Source organism: Neoarius graeffei, chromosome 15 (genome assembly GCF_027579695.1).
Source record: "Neoarius graeffei isolate fNeoGra1 chromosome 15, fNeoGra1.pri, whole genome shotgun sequence".
In the NCBI taxonomy this organism is placed as follows: domain Eukaryota; kingdom Metazoa; phylum Chordata; class Actinopteri; order Siluriformes; family Ariidae; genus Neoarius; species Neoarius graeffei.
Window position 1 is genome coordinate 4,670,715 of NC_083583.1, and position 21,916 is coordinate 4,692,630.

Consider the following 21,916-nt stretch of genomic DNA (forward strand, 5'->3'; position numbering starts at 1 on the left):
TTACAACAATGTCAGCCAGCTTTGCCAGTTTGCCATGTGCCTACCTGGCACCAATGCTCCAGCTGAGCGAATATTTTCACTCATGAGCAACACCTGGACTGACGGGAGGAATCGCATGACTGTGCCTACTCTCAAGGCCTTGCTCATTACCCGTGCTAATTTTGAGAATACTTGCTCGCAGTTTCACAGCAGGCTCTCGGGCAATAAAGTGCTACTGGAGCAAATTCACTCATCATGTAAATATATGCAATAATATGTTTACTGGGTCGGCACGGTGGTGTAGTGGTTAGCACGGTCACCTCACAGCAAGAAGGTTCTGGGTTCGAACCCAGCGGCTGGCGAGGGCCTTTCTGTGTGGAGTTTGCATGTTCTCCCCCTGTCTGCATGGGTTTCCTCCGGGTGCTCCGGTTTCCCCCACAGTCCAAAGACATGCAGTTAGGTTGACGTGGGGCGGCCTTGGACTGAAGTGCCCTTGAGCGAGGTACCGAACCCCTGATTGCTCCCCGGGTGCTCTGGTGTGGCTGCCCACTGCTCGGAGTGAGTGTGAGAGAGAGTGTGTTCACAGGATGAATTTCACTGTGCTTGAAGTGTGCATGTGACGAATAAAGGTTTCTTCTATAAAATGGCACCTTCTTTAGGGTGGGGTGGGTGGCTGTGTTTCTGAAACATTTTTTGTTGTCTTTCGTCTGTTTCATCTGTCTTTAATCTGTATCACAGATTGTCTTGACTTGTTTGATGCTGTTGTCAACTCAGGGTTCACGTTTTCAAAATAGTTAATAGCCGACACTGGTTACGATTAAACAGAGGCATTTTGGGTAAAGGTTCGGAAGTGACAACGATTAGGCTCATGCGCTCGTTCCTGTTACATTGCTATTGTTTAAAAAAAAAAAAAAGTTCATCGCATAAAATGTTGATGTTAATATGCAAGCAATGCATTTTCTTGGCGTTTTCACAAAGATGAAATAAATCAGTTGAAATTTAGGCTATTGGCCTATTCCCTATCATCACATCTGTTGTCTGATTTTCTTTCTTTAACTGAATTGTGATAGAAGTACATGTAAAGAACAAGAAAATACTTGATTATTCTCTGAAATGGGGCGGCACAGTGGTGTAGTGGTTAGCGCTGTCGCCTCACAGCAAGAAGGTTCGGGTTCGAGCCCCGTGGCCGGCGAGGGCCTTTCTGTGTGGAGTTTGCATGTTCTCCCCGTGTCCGCGTGGGTTTCCTCCGGGTGCTCCGGTTTCCCCCACAGTCCAAAGACATGCAGGTTAGGTTAACTGGTGACTCTAAATTGAGCGTAGGTGTGAATGTGAGTGTGAATGGTTGTCTGTGTCTATGTGTCAGCCCTGTGATGACCTGGCGACTTGTCCAGGGTGAACCCCGCCTTTCGCCCGTAGTCAGCTGGGATAGGATCCAGCTCGCCTGCGACCCTGTAGGACAGGATAAAGCGGCTAGAGATAATGAGATGAGATGTTGATAAAAGTGAGCTTCTACAAAATGATAAAAGCACCTGTCTGAGCCGGCGCATGTTTACATCAAAACGTGTGTGCGTGCACGAGTATCACGGTCACACGCAAAGTGTCCCGGTTTTCGACTCGGGAAATCCGGTCACCCTAGGTTACGGAGAACATGAATGATCAAGCAGAAACTTGTTTTCTTTTTTTCAAAATACATTATTCTTTCTAACGTGGGACAACTTGCATATAGTGAGTCAACGCATGGTCACAATCCCATGGAAATCAAATGCCTGGGATAGAAACTGAAACCTTAAGGAAATAAAAATTAAAAACCAGATGTCATGATCATCTCTGAAGTTTCTCCTGAAGAGCAAGGAGATCAAAACCTTGCAGAAGTATTCACCCCCGAAATTCTCCACACTTTTTTTGTTTTAAATCTGAAATGGACTTAATTGCGATTTAGGTCATGAATCTACATAAAAAGATAAGTATTCACGCGCTTCCTTAGCTGTTGTGAAACCCCAACAATAGTTCAGTTGTCATCAGAAGTCACATGATTAGCTGAACAAAGTCCACCTACGGTATGAGTCAGATGATTTCAATATAAATAAAGTTTATTTGGAGAACATGCCTGAACAAAACGGCATCATGAAGACCAAGGAGTGATTAAAAAGCAGTCAGAGGTGAATTATAAAAAATATTGTAATTATTTATATATCCCAAATGTTTTAAAAACCACAGTTAAATACATAATTAGAAATAGACAAACATATACAGTACCTGTCAAAAGTTTGTACACCCCTACTCTACTCATTTGTAGGCTTTTCTGTATTTTCTACATTGCAGAACAAAACTGAAGACAAACTATGAAATAACATCTGGAACATATATGGAATTATGTAGTAAACAAAGTGTTTTGTTTGTTTATGTTTAATATTTTAGATTCTTTCAAGTATCCAGTATTTACCTTGATGATGCTTTGTACATTATTGCCATTATCTTAACCAGTTTCATGAGGCAGTCAACTGGAATGCTTTTCAGTTAACAGGTGTGCCTCATCAAAAATTAATTAATTAGTGGACAAGTTTCTTGCTTTCTTAATGTATTACTCAAACAGTAAATAATAAAACAGTAAATAATAAACATGCTAAATAACTAAATAGCCGTATTCCACAACTGTAGTAATCCATATTACATCAAGAACCGAAGAACTAAGTAAAGAGAAACGACATCCATCATTACTTTAAGACATGAAGGAGAAAACAACTGAATTAGAAGGTGTGTCCAAATTACTGACTGGCACTGTAAATACGCCAGCTCTGCACTTTTGTAACCAGGAGAGTCAGAACAGGACCAAAGAGGTGGGGAGGAATACTTATGCAAGTTTAGTACAAGAATAATACATTTGGAGAGATGCACAGAATTCTGTATTAATTTGCCCGTCAATAAAACAGTTACACTACAGCTATTGTTCTGTCTAGAGGATATTACATAGTTGTGTGAAGATATGAAGTTTTATCTTCAAGTGGTGAATATAAAATATTTTCAACACAAGAAGACAAGCTTCATATCTTCACCCCACCGTGTAACGTTCTTTATATTATACGGTCACATCCACCCACACAATCAACAAATAAATAAAACAATTAAATAACGCAAGTTAATCAAAATAATTTTGAACCGGTTCGCCATTTTGACAACGCGCGTCTAGTCAGTGGGAAAACGCTGCGAGTGACATGGGAGTGAAATATCTGAAATTATTACCAATACAGGACACTTTTTCGATGGAATAAAAACATGTTCTATTCCCTTCTAGTGGGTTTCATTCATTTGGTTTGATAGCATGCAATATTGTTAACATATCACTTATCCTGCGTGTATTAGGTCACTCTGCCCAATGGAGAATGAGCGTTGAATATGGTTTACGATATTGCATGGTTGTCAAGACATGTCACACGTCAGAGCTGATGCGAATATCCAAAGAGAAAGTTTTCTGCTGTGCATGCGCAGAACCATTTCTTTGTTCACTGGGAAAAAGAAAAAGGTGCTGAACACCTGAAAGGCTAGCAAAACGTCATTAGATATTCTTCATGCATATTTACAAGAGAAAAACATGCCAATGGACATCGAAAAACTGGAAAAGAGACACATCGGAGATGTAAAACTTCTGTGCCAGTGAATGAGTGACAATTTGTAAACAAAGATGGCTGCCAGGATTGCTTTGTTGACTACGGGAGAATTTTGAAAGAGAAATATGCGTTGAACACCCAAAAGGAATGTGCATGTCTAACAGCAACAACAACAACGAGACAGTCAGTGATGGCGTGGCTCACTCTGGCCCCGTCTAGTCCAGAAGGAACGATCTAAAGTGGGCCACCTTGCACAATAAATGTTGAAAACTATATACAAGCTATATATAGAAGTGATATCCACCCTAGATTACCAACCTATTTGCCAGAAAGAATCCAAAACGGCGAGGAATTGACTGAGAAGAAGCAATTTTTGTTGAACTGCCCATTAGGGCTTAATTAGTCTATAACTTCATTGATAATTGTAATTAAGCAAATTTGGGTAGAAGTTATATGCACCCTAGGTACCCCTACCTTCAGGCCAGAATCAATCAAAATTGGTGAGGAATTGAGGGAGAAGTGATTTTCGTGAAATGTGGATGACGACGGACAACACGATGGCATAAACTCGTCGCCTGTCGGCTGGATGAGATCTCATCTCATCTCATTACCTCTAGCTGCTTTATCCTGTTCTACAGGGTCGCAGGCGAGCTGGAGCCTATCCCAGCTGACTACGGGCGAAAGGCGGGGTACACCCTGGACAAGTCGCCAGGTCATCACAGGGCTGACACATAGACACAGACAACCATTCACACTCACATTCACACCTACGCTCAATTTAGAGTCACCAGTTAACCTAACCTGCATGTCTTTAGACTGTGGGGGAAACCGGAGCACCTGGAGGAAACCCACGCGGACACGGGGAGAACATGCAAACTCCACACAGAAAGGCCCTCGCCGGCCACGGGGCTCGAACCCGGACCTTCTTGCTGTGAGGCGACAGCGCTAACCACTACACCACCGTGCTGCCCTGCCGGATGAGATAATAACAATAATAACTTTATTTCGTGGTCTATCAGATATATTCCATTCAGCTACTCATCCTTGAGTAGTTCAGTATCATGCTAGCTGAATGGAATATATCGGATATAGCACTCAACGCCAGCCAATATTATTTAAATAGGTCACTCAGATCCCCGATGTATTTCGTATGGAAAATGTGAGGTTTTCAACACGAGAAGATAGACTTCATATCTTCAAGCAAACATGTGATTCTTTTTATTATACTGACACATTCACAAAGTGCCCAAATTTATCAAAACAATCCATCGATTTCCTCACGCGGGATAGAGATTTAGGTCACAGTTTTGGTTCTCGATGTCACGGATGGAGCTTGGATGAAAAATACCAGTCGTGTTTATATTGTGTAATACCGTAGCATTACGTTGCATTATTTTACGTTGAACGTAGTGATTTTCAGATGAGATTTTAGTAAGATTTCAGTACAGTGTGATTATTAATAATCTGAAAAGAGTGCTGGAATTAAATAATCCAAAACTCAGAGTCTGGTGTAATCACGTTTTGTTTCTCCAAAGTAATTCTTTGATAAATTTGTCACCTAAATGAAAAACAAGTGAGAACCGTTTTTAAAAACCTCCAGAGCAGTTTTCCTCTGGGAAAGAGACAAAAGGAATACTGTCCTGACAGGACTCCATTGTCGAGCCGTGTCTTTGGGGAGCTCTAGGATTGCAGCGGTTCAATGCAGCCTGACTCGCGCAGATATCCGTTTGCGTGGTTCGAAGTGAAAACACTTTCAACTCCTTGTACAAGTGGACCTTTGGACATTCCTGTGTGACTTTCCACATCAAATCACAGCTGTACTACGAAGAACATAGAACATTCCAGAACAACAACAAAAAAAGCTCTCTCATCGAACTAGGGTTAACAAATAAATAGCTGTTAAGTCATAGTATTTAAAATTCAAATGGACTCATTGGTGTTCAGGAATGTATGTATGGGGTGCGCTGGTGGACGTTTTGATGGGTGATGGGTGAAGGGGGGGTAAGTAAGGGGGTTAAAGAGAGCATTTTTACTACGCTCGCTCGAGCTTAACAGTCCCTCCATTGTGCCATGGCGCTTCTCATTTCCAGCAGCCTGCTGCACCAGAAACAGGCCGTTGTCAGGGCAGCGACATGTGGACTTGGACTGGGCTAAGCCTCTTCAGCACACAATGGGGACTGAAGGGGGGGGGGACAAGACAAGAGTTCACCGCTGACTCACACAGACTGCCAGCAGCACTAAAGCTAATTCTGGCCTAAACAAACATTCTGCCTCTGCAGCTTTATTACCAAAAAAAAAAAGTGTCCCAGAAAACCACAAGAAAAAAAAAAACAACAACCCTAGTCACAGTTCAAGTTGCCTGTCCTTTATACGAGAACACATTACTGTCATCGAATACATGTTCATGTCCTCCTGGTACTCCTCATTCCTCATTCCAATACCACTCCAGTTAGCTACGTTACTTAGCCAGGTGCTAGTAAGCTAGCTCAAATAAAGACCACCATATCAGAGTCTCGATTTGCTCACCAACTTCCTTCCAGAGCGCCGTTTACCAGTAGCCAAGCATACGAAAATATCATGTTACCATGACAACCACCATCTTCATGTTGTTCATGACCAACATGAGTTAGCTGGTTAGTTTACTAACTGTAAACTAACACACGTTGAGCACAAAAGCGCGATTTCATTTTTGAAGCCTCGATCTGCATCATTTTCTCAGTGTCCTATTCCCCCCCCCAAACAACAACCAACCAAGCTGCAAAGTGTAGCACTGCCATGCCAACTACCACATGTTCAACACTAAAAATAAAAGGTTTCATCAGAAAAAAAAAGACTAAAATACTAAAAGTACTAGTATGCTACAATACTAACACCACTCTAAAATACAAATTAAAAGAATAATAAGACATTAAACTAGAATTTATAGAGAAAATAGCTGCAACACAATCAGGTTTGACTGAATAGACCACGCCCACTTCACGTTTAAATCTGAATATGGACACAAACATGAATATTTTGAACTCTAAACAGATACAGGTAGAATAATGGTTTTATGAGATGTGGTGAGTGCAAGAGCGGAATTATCCCGAGAGAGACCACACCTATGAAGACAAATGTTTCATCATAGGATAAGAGATGAGAAGATCTTCAGGAGTGATTTGCAGCGATGCTTCCTTCTAATGGGACAAGATAATTGCTTGTACTTTTAAACACTTAATTCTCTGTGTTATATTCATATTTTATTACACTCCCTGGCCACTTTAATAGGAACTTGATTCTAAGCTCCCTGTTCTTGGCTGCAGGAGTGGAACCCAGTGTGGTGTTCTCTCTCTGTTGCATGCTGAGATGCTTTTCTGCTCACCACGGTTGTAAAGAGTGATAGGAGTTACTATATCCTTCCTGTCAAAAAAGAAACCTCAAACCAATCTGTCCATGTTCCTCTGACCCGCTCTTATCGACAAGGCGTTTGTTTCCACCCACAGAATGGTCACTCACTCAGCAGATGTTTTTTTGTTTTCTGCACCATTCTATGTAAACTCTAGAGACTGTTGTGTGTGAAAACCCCAGGAGGAGATCAGCAGGTTCTGAAATACTCAAACCAGCAGTCCATCTGGCTCAAACCAACACCCATACCACAGTGAAAGAAAGTCACACTTCACTCTGAGATCACAGTGTTTCCCATTCTGACGTTTGAACATTGTGAACATTAACTGAAGCTCTTGATTTGTATCTGCGTGATTTGATGCGTCGTGCTGCTGTCGAGGGATCGGCTGATTACAGAACTGCAGAAAACAGCAGGTGGGTGGAGGGTGTTCCTAATAAAGTGGACGGTGAGTGCATTTCCTTCTTTGTCACTGCTACATATACATACACTTTTTTTTTTGCAATTTGAAGTGCATGAAGGATGTTCTATAAATTAAATACACAGTATTATTCTCTCGACAGTCACTGGATATGAGCAATCATGTGCTCTGATTGGCTACTCTACTACTAGGATATCAGCTCACATACTGTAAGTGGAGAAAAACAAACAAACAAATAAACAAACAAAAGAAACAGAAATAGCTAAAAGAATATAGATTCCCCCCCCCCCACAACATCTCCTGTTCCACAGTCCGGCCCAGTCGGTGGTAGTAATGCACCAAGTTGGTTTGCCAACCGCCAAAAAAACCCTAAAGAAGAAAATGGCGGATTGTGTTGCTGAACCAACCAAGGATGAAATAAAAAAATTCTACTTGGAAACAAAACCCCCCCAAAAAACCTAAATAATTGTTTTTGTTTAAAGCAACAAAATATGGAATTAAAGTATTTGATGGTAAGAACGTGTCCTTTTTTTGGTGTTTTTCAAGAATTATCATAATCGCATTTTTCACAAATTGCTCCCGTCATTTCACCGGTTTGTTTACATTCTAAGCAGAAAGGATTTTGTCGGGCGTTTTGTATAAAGTTATTTATCAAATTTGCAAAAAATAAAAATGCTCAGTTTCTCAAAATCCAGTGAATGTGGATAGAATAAAACAGTTATTCCACTCAATCTGGTCGTACATGGCTTATAGACAGCTCAGTGCTATGCACCTCGTCGCCCATCAGCTCATGTACGACTCGATTTTGTGGAATAACTTATTTAGTTATAGTTATTATTTTTGTTATTTTACAGCTGGACAAAATGCTGTGGTGTAAGAGGAATAAAACATTCATGCTGTTGTCAGAAAATACAGTAATAAACTTCTGGGTGGTAACAGAGTCTCCTTGGAGTTGATTATTTTCCTATAACAGCACAACATGGAGGGCGGCACGGTGGTGTAGTGGTTAGTGCTGTCGCCTCACAGCAAGAAGGTCCGGGTTCGAGCCCCGTGGCCGGCGAGGGCCTTTCTGTGCGGAGTTTGCATGTTCTCCCCGTGTCCGCGTGGGTTTCCTCCGGGTGCTCCGGTTTCCCCCACAGTCCAAAGACATGCAGGTTAGGTTAACTGGTGACTCTAAATTGAGCGTAGGTGTGAATGTGAGTGTGAATGGTTGTCTGTGTCTATGTGTCAGCCCTGTGATGACCTGGCGACTTGTCCAGGGTGTACCCCGCCTTTCACCCGTAGTCAGCTGGGATAGGCTCCAGCTCGCCTGCGACCCTGTAGAAGGATAAAGCGGCTACAGATAATGAGATGAGATGAGCACAACATGGAGTCGCCCTTTTGACAAAACAGTTTTCGTATCTTTGATAATTTATTCAAGTAAATTTGTGTCATGAAGTGATGTAGTGTGTCATGAAGTGATGTAGTGTGTCCTTCATACAGACCCACTTGTCCATCCTGAAATTCATTACCAGCTCATTTTATTATCAATTTTAAATCTATTTTGTCGATTAGTTGTGTTGCGGCACTGCAAATTACAAGTTATAAAGTAATTATTATACTGTACGTATTTTTTAAAATAAAAAACTGTTACGAAGCATTGTAGAGTGAGGAGTTTAAAGGATTAAAAATGCCGCAAAGTTTCACACAAATAACACCTCAGACACCCACATCCTTCACTAAACTATTTACCCGGTGTCCATGAATCTAGTTACTGCGATGTGAAACTGATTTTTCTTAAAAAGCATGCAATATGGAGAGGCGTAAATTCTCTCCTGCTGTCTTGCTTCAGCCGGAAAACAAATCCCATTTCCTTTCCCACTGATGTTAACAAGCAGAATGTGTCACCGAGACAATGCACAGGATCCAAACAGGAACTATAAACCCCTTTAAGGCACAGACACACACTATATTTCACCGCCATGACATTTGTGCTGTCGTCCATCAGAGAGCCGCAGTGTTGGGTTTTTGTTGGAGCGAGCACTGGACACAAAGACTGCTTTCATGTGAACGGACAATAAAACAAACAGTCAGCAATAATGCACTTTCAAAATCAATCATTTTCACTGACCTTATCAACTCGACGGTTATTATGCAAACATTGTGACTGCGTTTCTCACTTGGTGAGCCAGACTTTTTTTTTTTTTTTAAATGTCTTTGAAAAAGGAAAAAAAAAAAAGATATCATCGGGCTATTGACGTGCAAAGCTGTGAGTAAGTCACTAATGCATTCCGAGTCATGTTGAGTCACAATGTGGAGCTACAACAATGTGGATCCAAGAAAAACAAAGATTGTGATACTCGAGTGGCTGGATTTGCTGTGTGATCAAAAATAGAGAATCCAGATGGATTATTTAATAATGACATTTTTAGGTTACATTTCTTTCATGGACATGTTGGTCTACCTGCTAACAGTGGCCTCGCTACCTAAAGAGCACGATGCAGCGGCGCTTTAGCGTCCAGCTCTTTCATCTTATCTATACATTCTGCTCAAACAGATCAGCTTCAACTTTCACGCCAACGAGCCGAACCGAGTCTCTGCTCTCATACAGCTGCACTGCATTCATAGAGGAGGAACAGAAACAGAACATCTCCACTCATTCTACGCTGGAGTTCTCATTCATATAAAGCAAATCAGAAAGGCATCTCTCACTCTGGTTTTTATTCACTGACAGCACAATCTGACTGTACTCACTTATGTTTTGAAATTTCTTCTCGTATTAAAACACCATTCTAACCAATCCAGCAACAGCATTAAGGGCAGGACGGAACGTCAGTAAGATACTTATAACTTCTCACAGAAACCAAGCAACAAATTACCACCACAAACCTTTACTATCATCATCGCCCTTCTACCCCATGGTGGAGCCATCAACAACTACCGTGGCTTCCACTGAAAATGATTTTGGGCTATCTCCAGTCTTTTGAGGTTGTACGGTAGCCCTCGGCCACCATCTCTGCCTCCATCTCTCTTCTCCATGTATGCCTTAGTCTTCCACAGCGACGTTTTCCACGATGGTCTGTGATTGGTTGAAGAGAGCAACCAATCACAGATTACTATGTACCTGGATGACTGAGATTCGTCACAGATATGTTTCTTACGCACTTTGGGATGAGATCCCTATGAGAGGACTTCCAGAAAACTAGCAGACATCTTAGCCAGAGAGGATCGTTCATTTTTGTCAACCTGGAACAACCATCATTGAACAGAGGTGGGTGTCTATAATATCTTTTATCAGCCACCTACAATGCAGCCATCAGCATTCTGATTCGGATTCTATGATGATCCATGAGAGGATAAATACTGGATACTCCCTATTAGTCAGACAGAACTGAGGAAGCCTTTAGGATGAGAGGCGAAACGTTTTCAAGAATCTTCAAGCAAGTCCAGTTGCTCTCTTCAACCAATCACAGATTACTATGTACCTGGATGACTGAGATTCGTCACAGATGTGTTTTCCACGATGGGTTCCATGCCAGCGCCTATTTGGTGATGTTTTCCTTTGGCTTTCGTAGAGTGTGGCCAATCCATAACCACTTCTGTCTGCTGATGATGATACTTTTAGCTGGTTCTTGGCCCATTCTCTCCTGTAGATCTTCATTTCTGATGGTTTCCGGCTACCAAATTCTCAGAATCCTTTTAAGGCACTTGTTGATAAATGCTTGGACTTTCTTTAAGATGGTCTTTGAAGTCCACCAAGTTTCAGATCCATAAAGAAAGACAGTTTTGACATCTCATCTCATCATCTCTAGCCGCTTTATCCTATTCTACAGGGTCGCAGGCAAGGTCCGGGTACACAGAACCCGGACCTTCTTGCTGTGAGGCAACAGCGCTAACCACTACACCACCGTGCCGCCCCCAGTTTTGACATTAGTATTGAAAATTCACAGTTTGGTTGATGTTATGTTCCTAGACTTCCATATCTTCTGCAAGATGTTAAATGCTGCTCTGGCTTTTTCTATTCTGGCTTTAACGTCTTCATCTGTTCCTCCGTTAGTGCCAACAATGCTTCCCAGGTATATAAATGATGGAACATCTTCAATGGCTCCCTTCTAAACCTTTACAAGTCAACTTTATTGTCAAATATGCTATACATGCTCGACATACAGCACAGATGAAATATCAGTCCTCTCTGACCCACGGTGCAAACAGGCAATGCAATAAATAAAAATAGAATAATTGAAAAAACAAACAATATAAACAGTATAAACACTCTAGATAGGAACTAGACAGACTAAACACAAACAATATAAACAGAATAAATAAACAGTATAAACACTAGATAAGAACAAGACAGACTAAACACTCAGACAATATAAACACTCTAGATATGAACTAGACTAAACACTCACACACACACACACACACACACACACACACACACACACACACACAAAAATTGGTACAAATAACCAAACAGTCAAGGGCACTTGAGGTATAGCAGGTAAACATGAAACATGAAATAAGCAGAATAAACAAACTAGCAGCTGTTAAGGTGAGGTAGTGCAGAATAGTGCAAATGGGCGAGGTAAAGTACAAACACCAGGGTAAAGGTTTCCGTTACAACAAACAGAAGCGCAGCTTTTTCACGCTTTGCTCAGTTTGCGACCATGAACATATGGGATGATGGTTCACTTGTCTTTTATAAAATGACGTCAAGATCATGTTTTTATACAAGACAGTCACCTTCTGCCCACCACCTTCAACCTACAGGATAACTTCTTTCTTCCTTCTTAGGGGTCACCACAGTGGATCATCCTTCCCGATTTGTGATCCATAGGGGTTGGGGTTGTTTTTTGTTCTTTTACAAACAAACAAAAAAACAAAAAAAGTGGCTGCCCTTCCTGATTCACTTGAGCAGCACGGTGGTGTAGTGGTTAGCACAGTCGCCTCACAGCAAGAAGGTTCCGCGTTCGAACCCAGCGGCCAGTGAGGGCCTTTGTGTTTGCAGTTCTCCCCGTGTCTGCGTGGGTTTCCTCCGGATGCTCCGGTTTCCCCCAAAATCCCAAAGACATGTAGTTAGGTTGACGTGGGGCGGCCTTGGGCTGAGGTACCCTTGAGCAAGGTACCGAACCCTTGACTCTGGTGTGGCTGCCCACTGCTCTGAGTGTGCGGGTGCGTTCACTGCTTCAGATGGGTTAAATGCAGAGGATGAATTTCACTGTGCTTGAAGTGTGCATGTGACAAATAAAGGTTTCTTCTTCTTCTTCTGATGCAATCCTCCTCAATCAATCCAGGCTTGGAACCAGCACTGAGTATGCATTTTACCAAATATGCATGTCTTTGGACTGTGGTGGAAACCAGAACACCTGGATACGAGGAACACCACACAGTCACAAGGAGAACGTACGAACTCCATACAGAAAGGCCCCCATCAGCCATGAGGTTCAAACCTAGAACCTTCTTGCCATGAGGCGATAGTGCCAACCACTGTACCACCGTGCCGTCCAAAGTACAGGATACTATTGCAGACAGTGAAGTATAATGATCGCTTCGTACTCTTTGCAGCAGTTTTACGACGTTTTAAGATAAATGCATGAGCTGCAGGGTTCTCCAGAAAATCTGAAGTAGCCGGCTAAAAAAGTAGTCAGAGGCTCTGGAATTTGCGGCAGCAAAATTTCGAAATTTACAATCCTTCTGGTGCATTCTCAGCTAATAAATTACTACCTGGATCTCTGTAAAATACTTGAAAAATATGTCTGAAATTTCCCTCCAGATGTGTGTGACCTTGGCTTTCTCAGTTCCCCTCTGTAGTCCGCTGTCTGGCTCTGTAACATAACTACATACACTATGGCATGGTCACATGGTCTGGCTCAACCAATCAGAGTGCAAGAATCAATCAACAAATATGCCATCGCTTCCGGTTATGCTAGACCTGAATTGAAAACAATTTCATGGTGGAATAATTTGAGTTGCAGCGAATTACAGGCAGTGGAGACGATATAAATTGCTTGAACATTGAAAGTTAAGGCATTTTTTCTGGGATCGAGTAGCCAGCACAGACGTCTGTGTAGGCGGAGGGAGAAAACCGCGGTTGCCGGCGCTTGTGGACATCTCTGGAGCTGGGTATGTAATGGTTTTTTTCCTGAGGTGGACTCAGTGTTTGGAAAACTCTGACAGATTTAATCATTTATACCAGAAAACTCTCATCATCATCGACCTCCTGAAATAATACCTTTACGACACCTGGTTTTTTTTTTCCTTCTCCCTCACTCGTTTGTGTTGGATCGATGAGCACAATCTGATGTTTTGACAACTTTTTTTTTTTTGAGTGAAACACAAGAAAAGAAAGCTTCTTTTATCTCATGTCCATTACTTCGTCTAGTTTCCCTGGTGGATTATTTATCTACTTCTATCTATTCCGATCTCTAGCACGAACACAAGCCGAGGTAATAAAAAATCCAGATGTTTGTGTTCTTGTGTAAATACAGAATAAAATCCAGACACGAAAGCTAAACATTTTTAAGCTAAGCACAGACCGAGACAGGACTTCTCACGTCCAGCTCCTCGAGAGCTCTTGTTTCTCATGCACACTCGCTGCAAGGGCTCAAGTGACCTCTCCAAAGCTAACAGAGAGATTAATCTGCATGTAAACACCGCTCCTCGCCGCTTCACTTCCTTGCCCACTCGTCTGGGGCACTGCAGACGGGAAGGCGGTCTTCGCTATGCCAGTAACTGCAGCAACAGCCAGAGGAGGAATCTGCGCAGACGCGTTGCGTTAGTACATGAAGTTGGTTGATGATTAATGCTGGTGCTGTAGGAAATGAAAAGCAATGTCACGGGGGGCACAGATGCTGTTTACTCTGAAGTAAAAGCTGATTCTGGCACTTTACACAAACACGCAGCAGAAAAACAACCCTGCTGCTGCTGTTATTAGAGAGAAATAAAAAAATCATAATCATCATGCACAAACTCCATGGTCAAGTCATGAAGGACATCCTGGTGGTCCTGAGGATGGAGCTTGACTTTGATGCACGTGTCCATTTTTTTTTCCTCCCTCAATAATAAATGTAGACGAAAGGTTAGAGTGACTTTGTTATGAAGTGAGAACGTGATCGTGCCATATATCTCCGTCATCGTAAATTCATACAGTCACATGACCACCTACAGACAGGACAGGACAGAAAGATGGAGGACGAGCAGAGAAGGGTTTGTACTCTGCTGGAGAATTTTAATGCACATGCAACTGAAATAAGAACATCTGAGCCATTTATCACGAGCAAATATTTTGCCAATGCGATGCTAAACATATCCATCCATCACCTTTAGCATCACGATCCCTGACGCTCAATCATTCTTTAGTTTTCTTCTTTTAAAAAAAAAATATTCAAGACACTTTTAAGCACATCTCGACGACTCAGCAGTAAAACAGTAAAATAATCCAGTTTAAAAAAATTTAAAAAAAATTTAAAACAATTACCTAGGGACATCTCTACCATGCATATATGTGATATGTAAATTTATGCTAAATATGCTAATATTCCTAACATTACCTTGTTTAATTAGGCTATTTCAGTTTGTTACAAACAGACGAGTCATCTTCACATCGATTTACTTCACAGTTCTTCGTACAAACACGTTTGTTTCATTGTTACCATGACAACACAACCTGTTCACTAAATCACTCACATTAGAGTCAGATAGAGAGCAAGGTAGCTTAGCGTGTACGCTTTGATGCTAGCGTACATGCTAGGAATACATACAACACCACGACGGGGCGAGATTTTAATTGGAAAATAATCAACAATGGGGTGATGTGGTGAAGCCTACGGCAGAGCAATAGGGCCAGGGTTTTATATTTTATTTGGAAACTTCTGAGAAAAAAACTCAGAATTTTCGAGATTAAAGTCAAAAATTTCGAGAAACAATCTCAAAAAAGTCGAAATTTTCGAGAAAAAAAAAAAAGTCAGAAATCTGTAGAAGGCGGGCTTCCATACGGAAGTGACACTCACTCGCAGCCGGTAGACATGAATGGCTGAGTCCGGAGCCATGGAATTCAGAGTTGTGACAACCGGGGTACAGGAAGTCGGTTGGTGATGTGATTCACGTAGATTCAAATACTTCTAGGCAGCGGCTTTCTGTTTGCTAGAGACTAAACACAGAACCACTACATAGCAAGCAAAGATTAAGTAGAAATGAATTACATTTACCTTTACCGCACTTTCTGTGTTCTACGGCCACTTCCTGGAACTAGTGGAACTATGTCAATGGCGATCTATGCGTCTAGTTCCAGGAAGTGGCCGTAGAACACAGAAAGTGCGGTAAAGGTAAATGTAATTCATTCCTACTTAATCTTTGCTTGCTATGTAGTGGTTCTGTGTTTAGTCTCTAGCAAACAGAAAGCCGCTGCCTAGAAGTATTTGAATCTACGTGAATCACATCACCAACCGACTTCCTGTACCCCGGTTGTCACAACTCTGAATTCCATGGCTCCGGTCTCAGCCATTCATGTCTACCGGCCGCGAGCGAGTGTCACTTCCGTATGGAAGCCCACCTTCTACAGATTTCTGACTTTTTTTTTCTCTAAAATTTTGACTTTTTTTCTCGAAAATTTCGACTTTTTTCTCGAAAATTTTGAGATTGTTTCTCGAAATTTTTGACTTTTTTCTCAAAATTTCTGGTTTTAATCTCGAAAATTCTGAGTTTTTTTCTCAGAAATTTAAAAAATATATATATGTATTTCTTAATGGAACTATCGCTCTTCCGTATGAAGCAGAGTTCCTGTTACAGCAACAAAGTGATTATTTTCCGAAAACAGTGCAGCCTGAGGTGTTTTATTCCTCTTACACCACAGCAATATGCCAACAGTTTGTTTTTAAAAATCATATTTATCCATTTATAGCAGCTATAAACAGTCGTTCTCTCACCTGCTTCTCTTTTTTTCTCTCATTTGAAGTTTCTAAAAAAGATAAATAAATAAAAAATAAAAACCCCAGCGAGTTTTACCTCTGACACTTGACTTGAGACTCCATTGATAAGTTATATAAACATCTCCATCACTGTATCAACGATCAGACACACTGTTTAATCCCTTTATGAAGTCCCTGTGAATAAGCTGTTACCATAGAACCGATAATGTATTCGAACGAGCGCATGAATAGTTATATAAACCTGTGATTTGTGGCTGTATGACTGTCAGAGCTGCTGACCAATCAGAACAGATTTCACAGACTTTAAAACTGAACTGAAACAATTTCTGGTGTTTCCTCACATCAAAGTCTTGACCTGGCTCGAAGTGTTCCAAGAAGGAAAGGGAAGAGGGAAAAAAAAAAAAAACATACTTCAAATAGCTGAAGTCCCACAGAGTTAGCGCAGTACTCGGCTCCAGAACGTTCTGTTTCTAGAAGAGGTTTGGTTCTTCTCTTCTTTCAAAGCCAATCTGCCCAGTCACTGTTCACCAGCTGCTTTAAATTTGTCCATACACTCAAATATAAATATTATAGAACATTATAATCTAATGGAGGAAAAAGGAACTCAATTTTAGTTCAGTTTCACATCTGGCATCTTTTTAGAAATAAAATCCTGAGTCATTTTTTACTCAATACAGAATAAGATGGCTGGAACAGTCAGTCACTGTTTAGTTTGGACGTTGGATACTCCGTCTTCGTGCATATTTCCGTGTCAAAGATTATCAGCAGAGTTAATTTTTCACTTTCTTGCCTTTGTTTTAAAGAACACTGACTTGACCTTGAGTTCGAGCACTGATCTGTGCATTACATGAGATACACACACACACACACACACACACACACGTACAGAGGATATTACACGGTAGCATGATGATAGGAAGTTTATCTTCGAGTGGTAAATGTATATATTTTTCAACACAAGAAGATGGACAAATCCACAAAAACAAGTTAATCAAAAGAAGTTTAATTTTGAACCAGGTCACCATTCTGACATCGAGTCATCGGAGTGGAATATTGGGAATTATTATCCATACAGGACACTTTTTCAATGGAATAAAAACGTGTTTTATTCCCTTCTAGCGGGTTTCATACATTTGGTTTGATAGCATGCAATATCGTTAGCATATCGCTTATCTCATCTCATCTCATTATCTCTAGCCGCTTTATCCTTCTACAGGGTCGCAGGCAAGCTGGAGCCTATCCCAGCTGACTATGGGCGAAAGGCGGGGTACACCCTGGACAAGTCGCCAGGTCATCACAGGGCTGACACATAGACACAGACAACCATTCACACTCACATTCACACCTACGGTCAATTTAGAGTCACCAGTTAACCTAACCTGCATGTCTTTGGACTGTGGGGGAAACCGGAGCACCCGGAGGAAACCCACGCGGACACGGGGAGAACATGCAAACTCCGCACAGAAAGGCCCTCGCCGGCCCCGGGGCTCGAACCCAGGACCTTCTTGCTGTGAGGCGACAGCGCTAACCACTACACCACCGTGCCGCCCAGCATATCGCTTATCCTACGTGTATTACATTACTCTACCCAATGGAGAATGAGCGTTGAATATGGTTTATGATATTGCCAGGTTGTCAAGACTACATGACGTCACACGTCGGAAACGTAAAACTTCCATGCTAGTGAGTGAGCAACTGTGACAATTTGTAAACAAACATGGCCGCCAGATTTGCTTCGTTAAATACGGAAGATTTTGAGAGAATTTTGAAAGAGAAAGATATGTTGAACACCTGAAAGGAATGTATAATAATAATAATAATAATAATATTGTCTGGCTTTTTTTCATGGTCTATCAGATATATTCCATTCAGCTAATCATCTTCAACTCGTTCAGTATCATGCTTGCTGAATGGAATATATCTGATAGACCACGAAAAAAAGCCAGACAATATTATTTAAATATGTCACTCATGAAAAATGAGAGTTTTTCAACACGAGAAGATAAACTTCATATTTTCAAGCCGTGTGATTTTATTATTATTATTATTATTATTATTATTATTATTACTGACACATTCATGAAAAAAAAAAAAAGTCCCCAAATTTATCAAAACAATTCATTGATTTCCTCACGAGTGACAGAGATTTATGTCCCGGTTTTGGTTCTCCATGTCCCAGATGGAGCTCGGATGAAAAACACCAGTGGTGTATTTCCCGGTAAAACACTTGGGTCTATATGACACAATATAAATATCTCATTATCTGTAGCTGCTTTATCCTGTTCTACAGGGTCGCAGGCAAGCTGGAGCCTATCCCAGCTGACTACGGGCGAAAGGCGGGGTTCACCCTGGACAAGTCGCCAGGTCATCACAGGGCTGACACAGACACAGACAACCATTCACACTCACATTCACACCTACGCTCAATTTAGAGTCACCAGTTAACCTAACCTGCATGTCTTTGGACTGTGGGGGAAACCGGAGCACCCGGAGGAAACCCACGCGGACACGGGGAGAACATGCAAACTCCACACAGAAAGGCCCTCGCCGGCCACGGGGCTCGAACCCGGACCTTCTTGCTGTGAGGCAACAGCGCTAACCACTACACCACCATGCCGCACACAATATATTATTTAAATATATGTATTCTGTGCGTGCGCGCATTACACAGCGCATTTCTTTAAACAACAGAGAGATCATCTTCATAAGAGAGACGTAATGTAATGAAAGATATTATACTCCGAGTGTAACAGATGAAGTCCATCACCACTACATGCGTGAGGTTGTTTAATAACAGATAAAAGAAACACCAAGTAGAAAACATTTTTTTTTTTGCTTCTATAGTTTTTGACCCAAAAGCAAAAAGCCAAAATACTCGGGATCCGTCTCCAGCACCTGAACCAACATCCTCTGATTATTTCCAACACCAGAAGGTTGAATCAACACCCAAACAATTCATAAGAATAATAACTCCAGAGAAAAACAAACACCTTTGAAAACTTGTACACATAAATAATTTGTCCTTGACAAATTATTCTTCGTTCTGTAAGTGCTTTATCCTGATCAGAGTCACATGGATTTGGAGTCTATCCCAGGAAAACCACGGAGCGCAAGATGGGAATACTGGTACACCCTGGATGGGAAGCAGGTTGATCATGTGACACCACACACACACACACACACACACACACACACAAGCTCATCATTCATACTTAGGGTCAATTTAGAGTCACTAGACTAATTGTTTTTAGGAGGTGGGAGGAAACCAGAGAACCCAGAGAACCTGCAAAACTCCACGCAGAGACAGTAACTGGAGTTCAGGATCAAACCTGGAACTTCACCATGCTTCTCACTTCTAAAGCATTAGAAACCGGGGTTTGTTTTGGTTGTTTTTGGCTTTTTAACAGGTTCCTGGTTGCGTGGAGGTTTGAATGTTCTCCCTGTGTTTTTATCAGGTTCCTCTGGGTTCTCCAGTTTCCCAGAAACATGCTGGTGGGTGTCAAGGTGTGTGCTAACATCCATGGTGTATTACTCATCCAGGGTGTATTATCTCATCCAGGGTGTATCCTGGCTGCACTCCTGGCGTTCCTGGGATAAACACTATGTGGAGAAGGATAAATTAATTAAGGTGCATTGTATCTTTCTATAAATGTACAAACTGTAGGTGTGGGTGATATGAAAATATAATGTTGATATACCGTCATCACGATCAATTATGTTGTAGACATTGTGATATCAATTTCTAATATTTTAATACGTTTTGCACAGAACAAAGTTGTGTTTATTAATTGGATATTTAGTCGATAGGATTTTTTTTTTAAACACAACTGTTTTCCCAGCTCGTGTATCTCTATGAAAGGCTACAAACATCTTCAAGTATCATGATATGAAGTAAATATCATATCACCCACCCTGACCGAGTCCTACAGCTGGATCAGCTTCTGATCCCCACTGGCTGTAATAAAGCCTCTGTGCATTTGTGTCATGATGTATAAAGGACATGGAGCTGCATATGACAAATCTTGCACTTAAAGCTACACACAGAGCCTGGGTGACCTCCAGAGAGAGCAGTGAAGCCCGTCCTACACCGCCCCACACACACTGCATCATCTGTGCATCATCTGCAACATCTCCAGAGCTCCTTCCTCAATCCGGACGTGCTGGGAGGCGCTGATGCAGAAGCAATGCAGCTCTCCATTCTCTCTCTCTCTCTCTCTCTCACACACACACACACCTTTCAGTGTAAATACAGGCTAGAAAGCTCTTACTTGATGAAGTAACTCGCGCCTTCTGCTGTGAATCCTTCCTCCCATCCCCGCGGTAAATCTGCACAAGGACAAAAACGCACAGTGTCTTTAAGCTGCAGAGTTTCTCACACACACACACACACACACACACACACACAGAGAGAGAGAGCGAAACTGGAAACAGAACGCCTTTGATTGTTTTTGATGTTTTGTATCCTTTGCTGTGTTTCCTTTGAAGTGTTGCGCATCAAAAACAATCCGTCTTCCTGCAATCTTTTGATCGTGCCGCCTTTCAGTGACTTAATGAACCGATTTCAAGGCTCCAGAGTGAAAGTTTGAGTTGATTTGGAGTCAAGACTCGGATGTTTCCTACCTGATCGGATCATGTGGCCCGAGTTGACAGGTTCTCCTGTGCGGGGATGGAGCCAGGTGGTGCTGCGAGTTTGGTCGCTGGAAAATGAAAGGAAAACACACACACACACACACACACCTGTTAGGCTCCAAGATCGACGCGAAATGCGCATAAAGGTCCGTCCTAAATAAATAAATAAATAAATAAAAGGTCCATTGTCTCACTTGATGAAGAACACCCGTCCATCCCTGCACACCCCGTAGGACCAGTGGCCCGGTAGAGTGTCCCGGCCGAGCGGAGCCGCCATGATCCCGCTTCACTCCTCTTTCATTCTTCTCTGCTCCAGTTAAAGGGGAAGCGCAAACTCCTGGGGGTTGAGTTGGGAAAAAAAAAAAAAAGTGAGTCGATGATCAGAAAAAAAAAAACCCGACCCTCAAACACTGCACTAATAATAATAATAATAATAATAATAATAATAATAATAATAATAATAACAACAATAACTTGTCCTTGATCGTGTGTTGCGTAATTAGGACTGAAAGTTGAGAAGAGGAGTGAACCTGTTAATCACTCACCCTCAGCTCCACCCTCCTCCACTCACTCTCTCAATTATACATTCCTCACTCATCATTGACGTGACAACTTCTGTTATGATTGGTTAAGGTTACAGACAGGGGCGGGGCGAACAGCGGATTTTTAAAAAGCGCTTTTAATCCTCGATTTTGTTAAAAATATTGTTTGCGCATTTTGGCCTGACTAATTCCACACAGGAACTCTTAATCCTCTGAATAGGTAAGGGGATTTGTTTGTGCATCTGCGCCTCCTAGTGGACGGAAATGAGAATAAAGGAGAAGAAACCTTTATTTGTCACACGTACACTTCAAGCACGGTGAAATTCATCCTCTGCATTTAACCCATCTGAAGCAGTGAACACACACACACACACTCAGAGCAGTGGGCAGCCACACCAGCGCGCCCGGGGTGCAGTCAAGGGTTCGGTACCTCGCTCAAGGGCACCTCA

The 21,916-nt window shown here is 41.8% G+C and overlaps 1 protein-coding gene across 7 annotated transcripts in view; it reads right to left on the reverse strand.

The window, feature by feature from the left end:
• plekha7b (pleckstrin homology domain containing, family A member 7b) overlaps positions 1–21,435 on the reverse strand; it is a 248,422-nt gene extending 226,987 nt beyond the window's left edge. For 4 of the 7 annotated variants that reach the window (XM_060940780.1, XM_060940781.1, XM_060940778.1 and 1 more), the window contains exons 1-3: positions 21,120–21,433; positions 20,917–20,993; positions 20,565–20,622 (exon numbers count right to left, since the gene is read on the reverse strand). In XM_060940780.1, coding sequence (XP_060796763.1) covers positions 20,565–20,622; positions 20,917–20,993; positions 21,120–21,202 — 218 coding nt within the window. In that variant the 5' untranslated portion in view covers positions 21,203–21,433. Of the gene's footprint in view, positions 1–20,564; positions 20,623–20,916; positions 20,994–21,119 lie in introns of all 7 variants that reach the window. The other 3 variants (XM_060940787.1, XM_060940779.1, XM_060940782.1) reach the window with 3 other exon arrangements.
• Between the last annotated feature and the right edge of the window lie 481 nt (positions 21,436–21,916).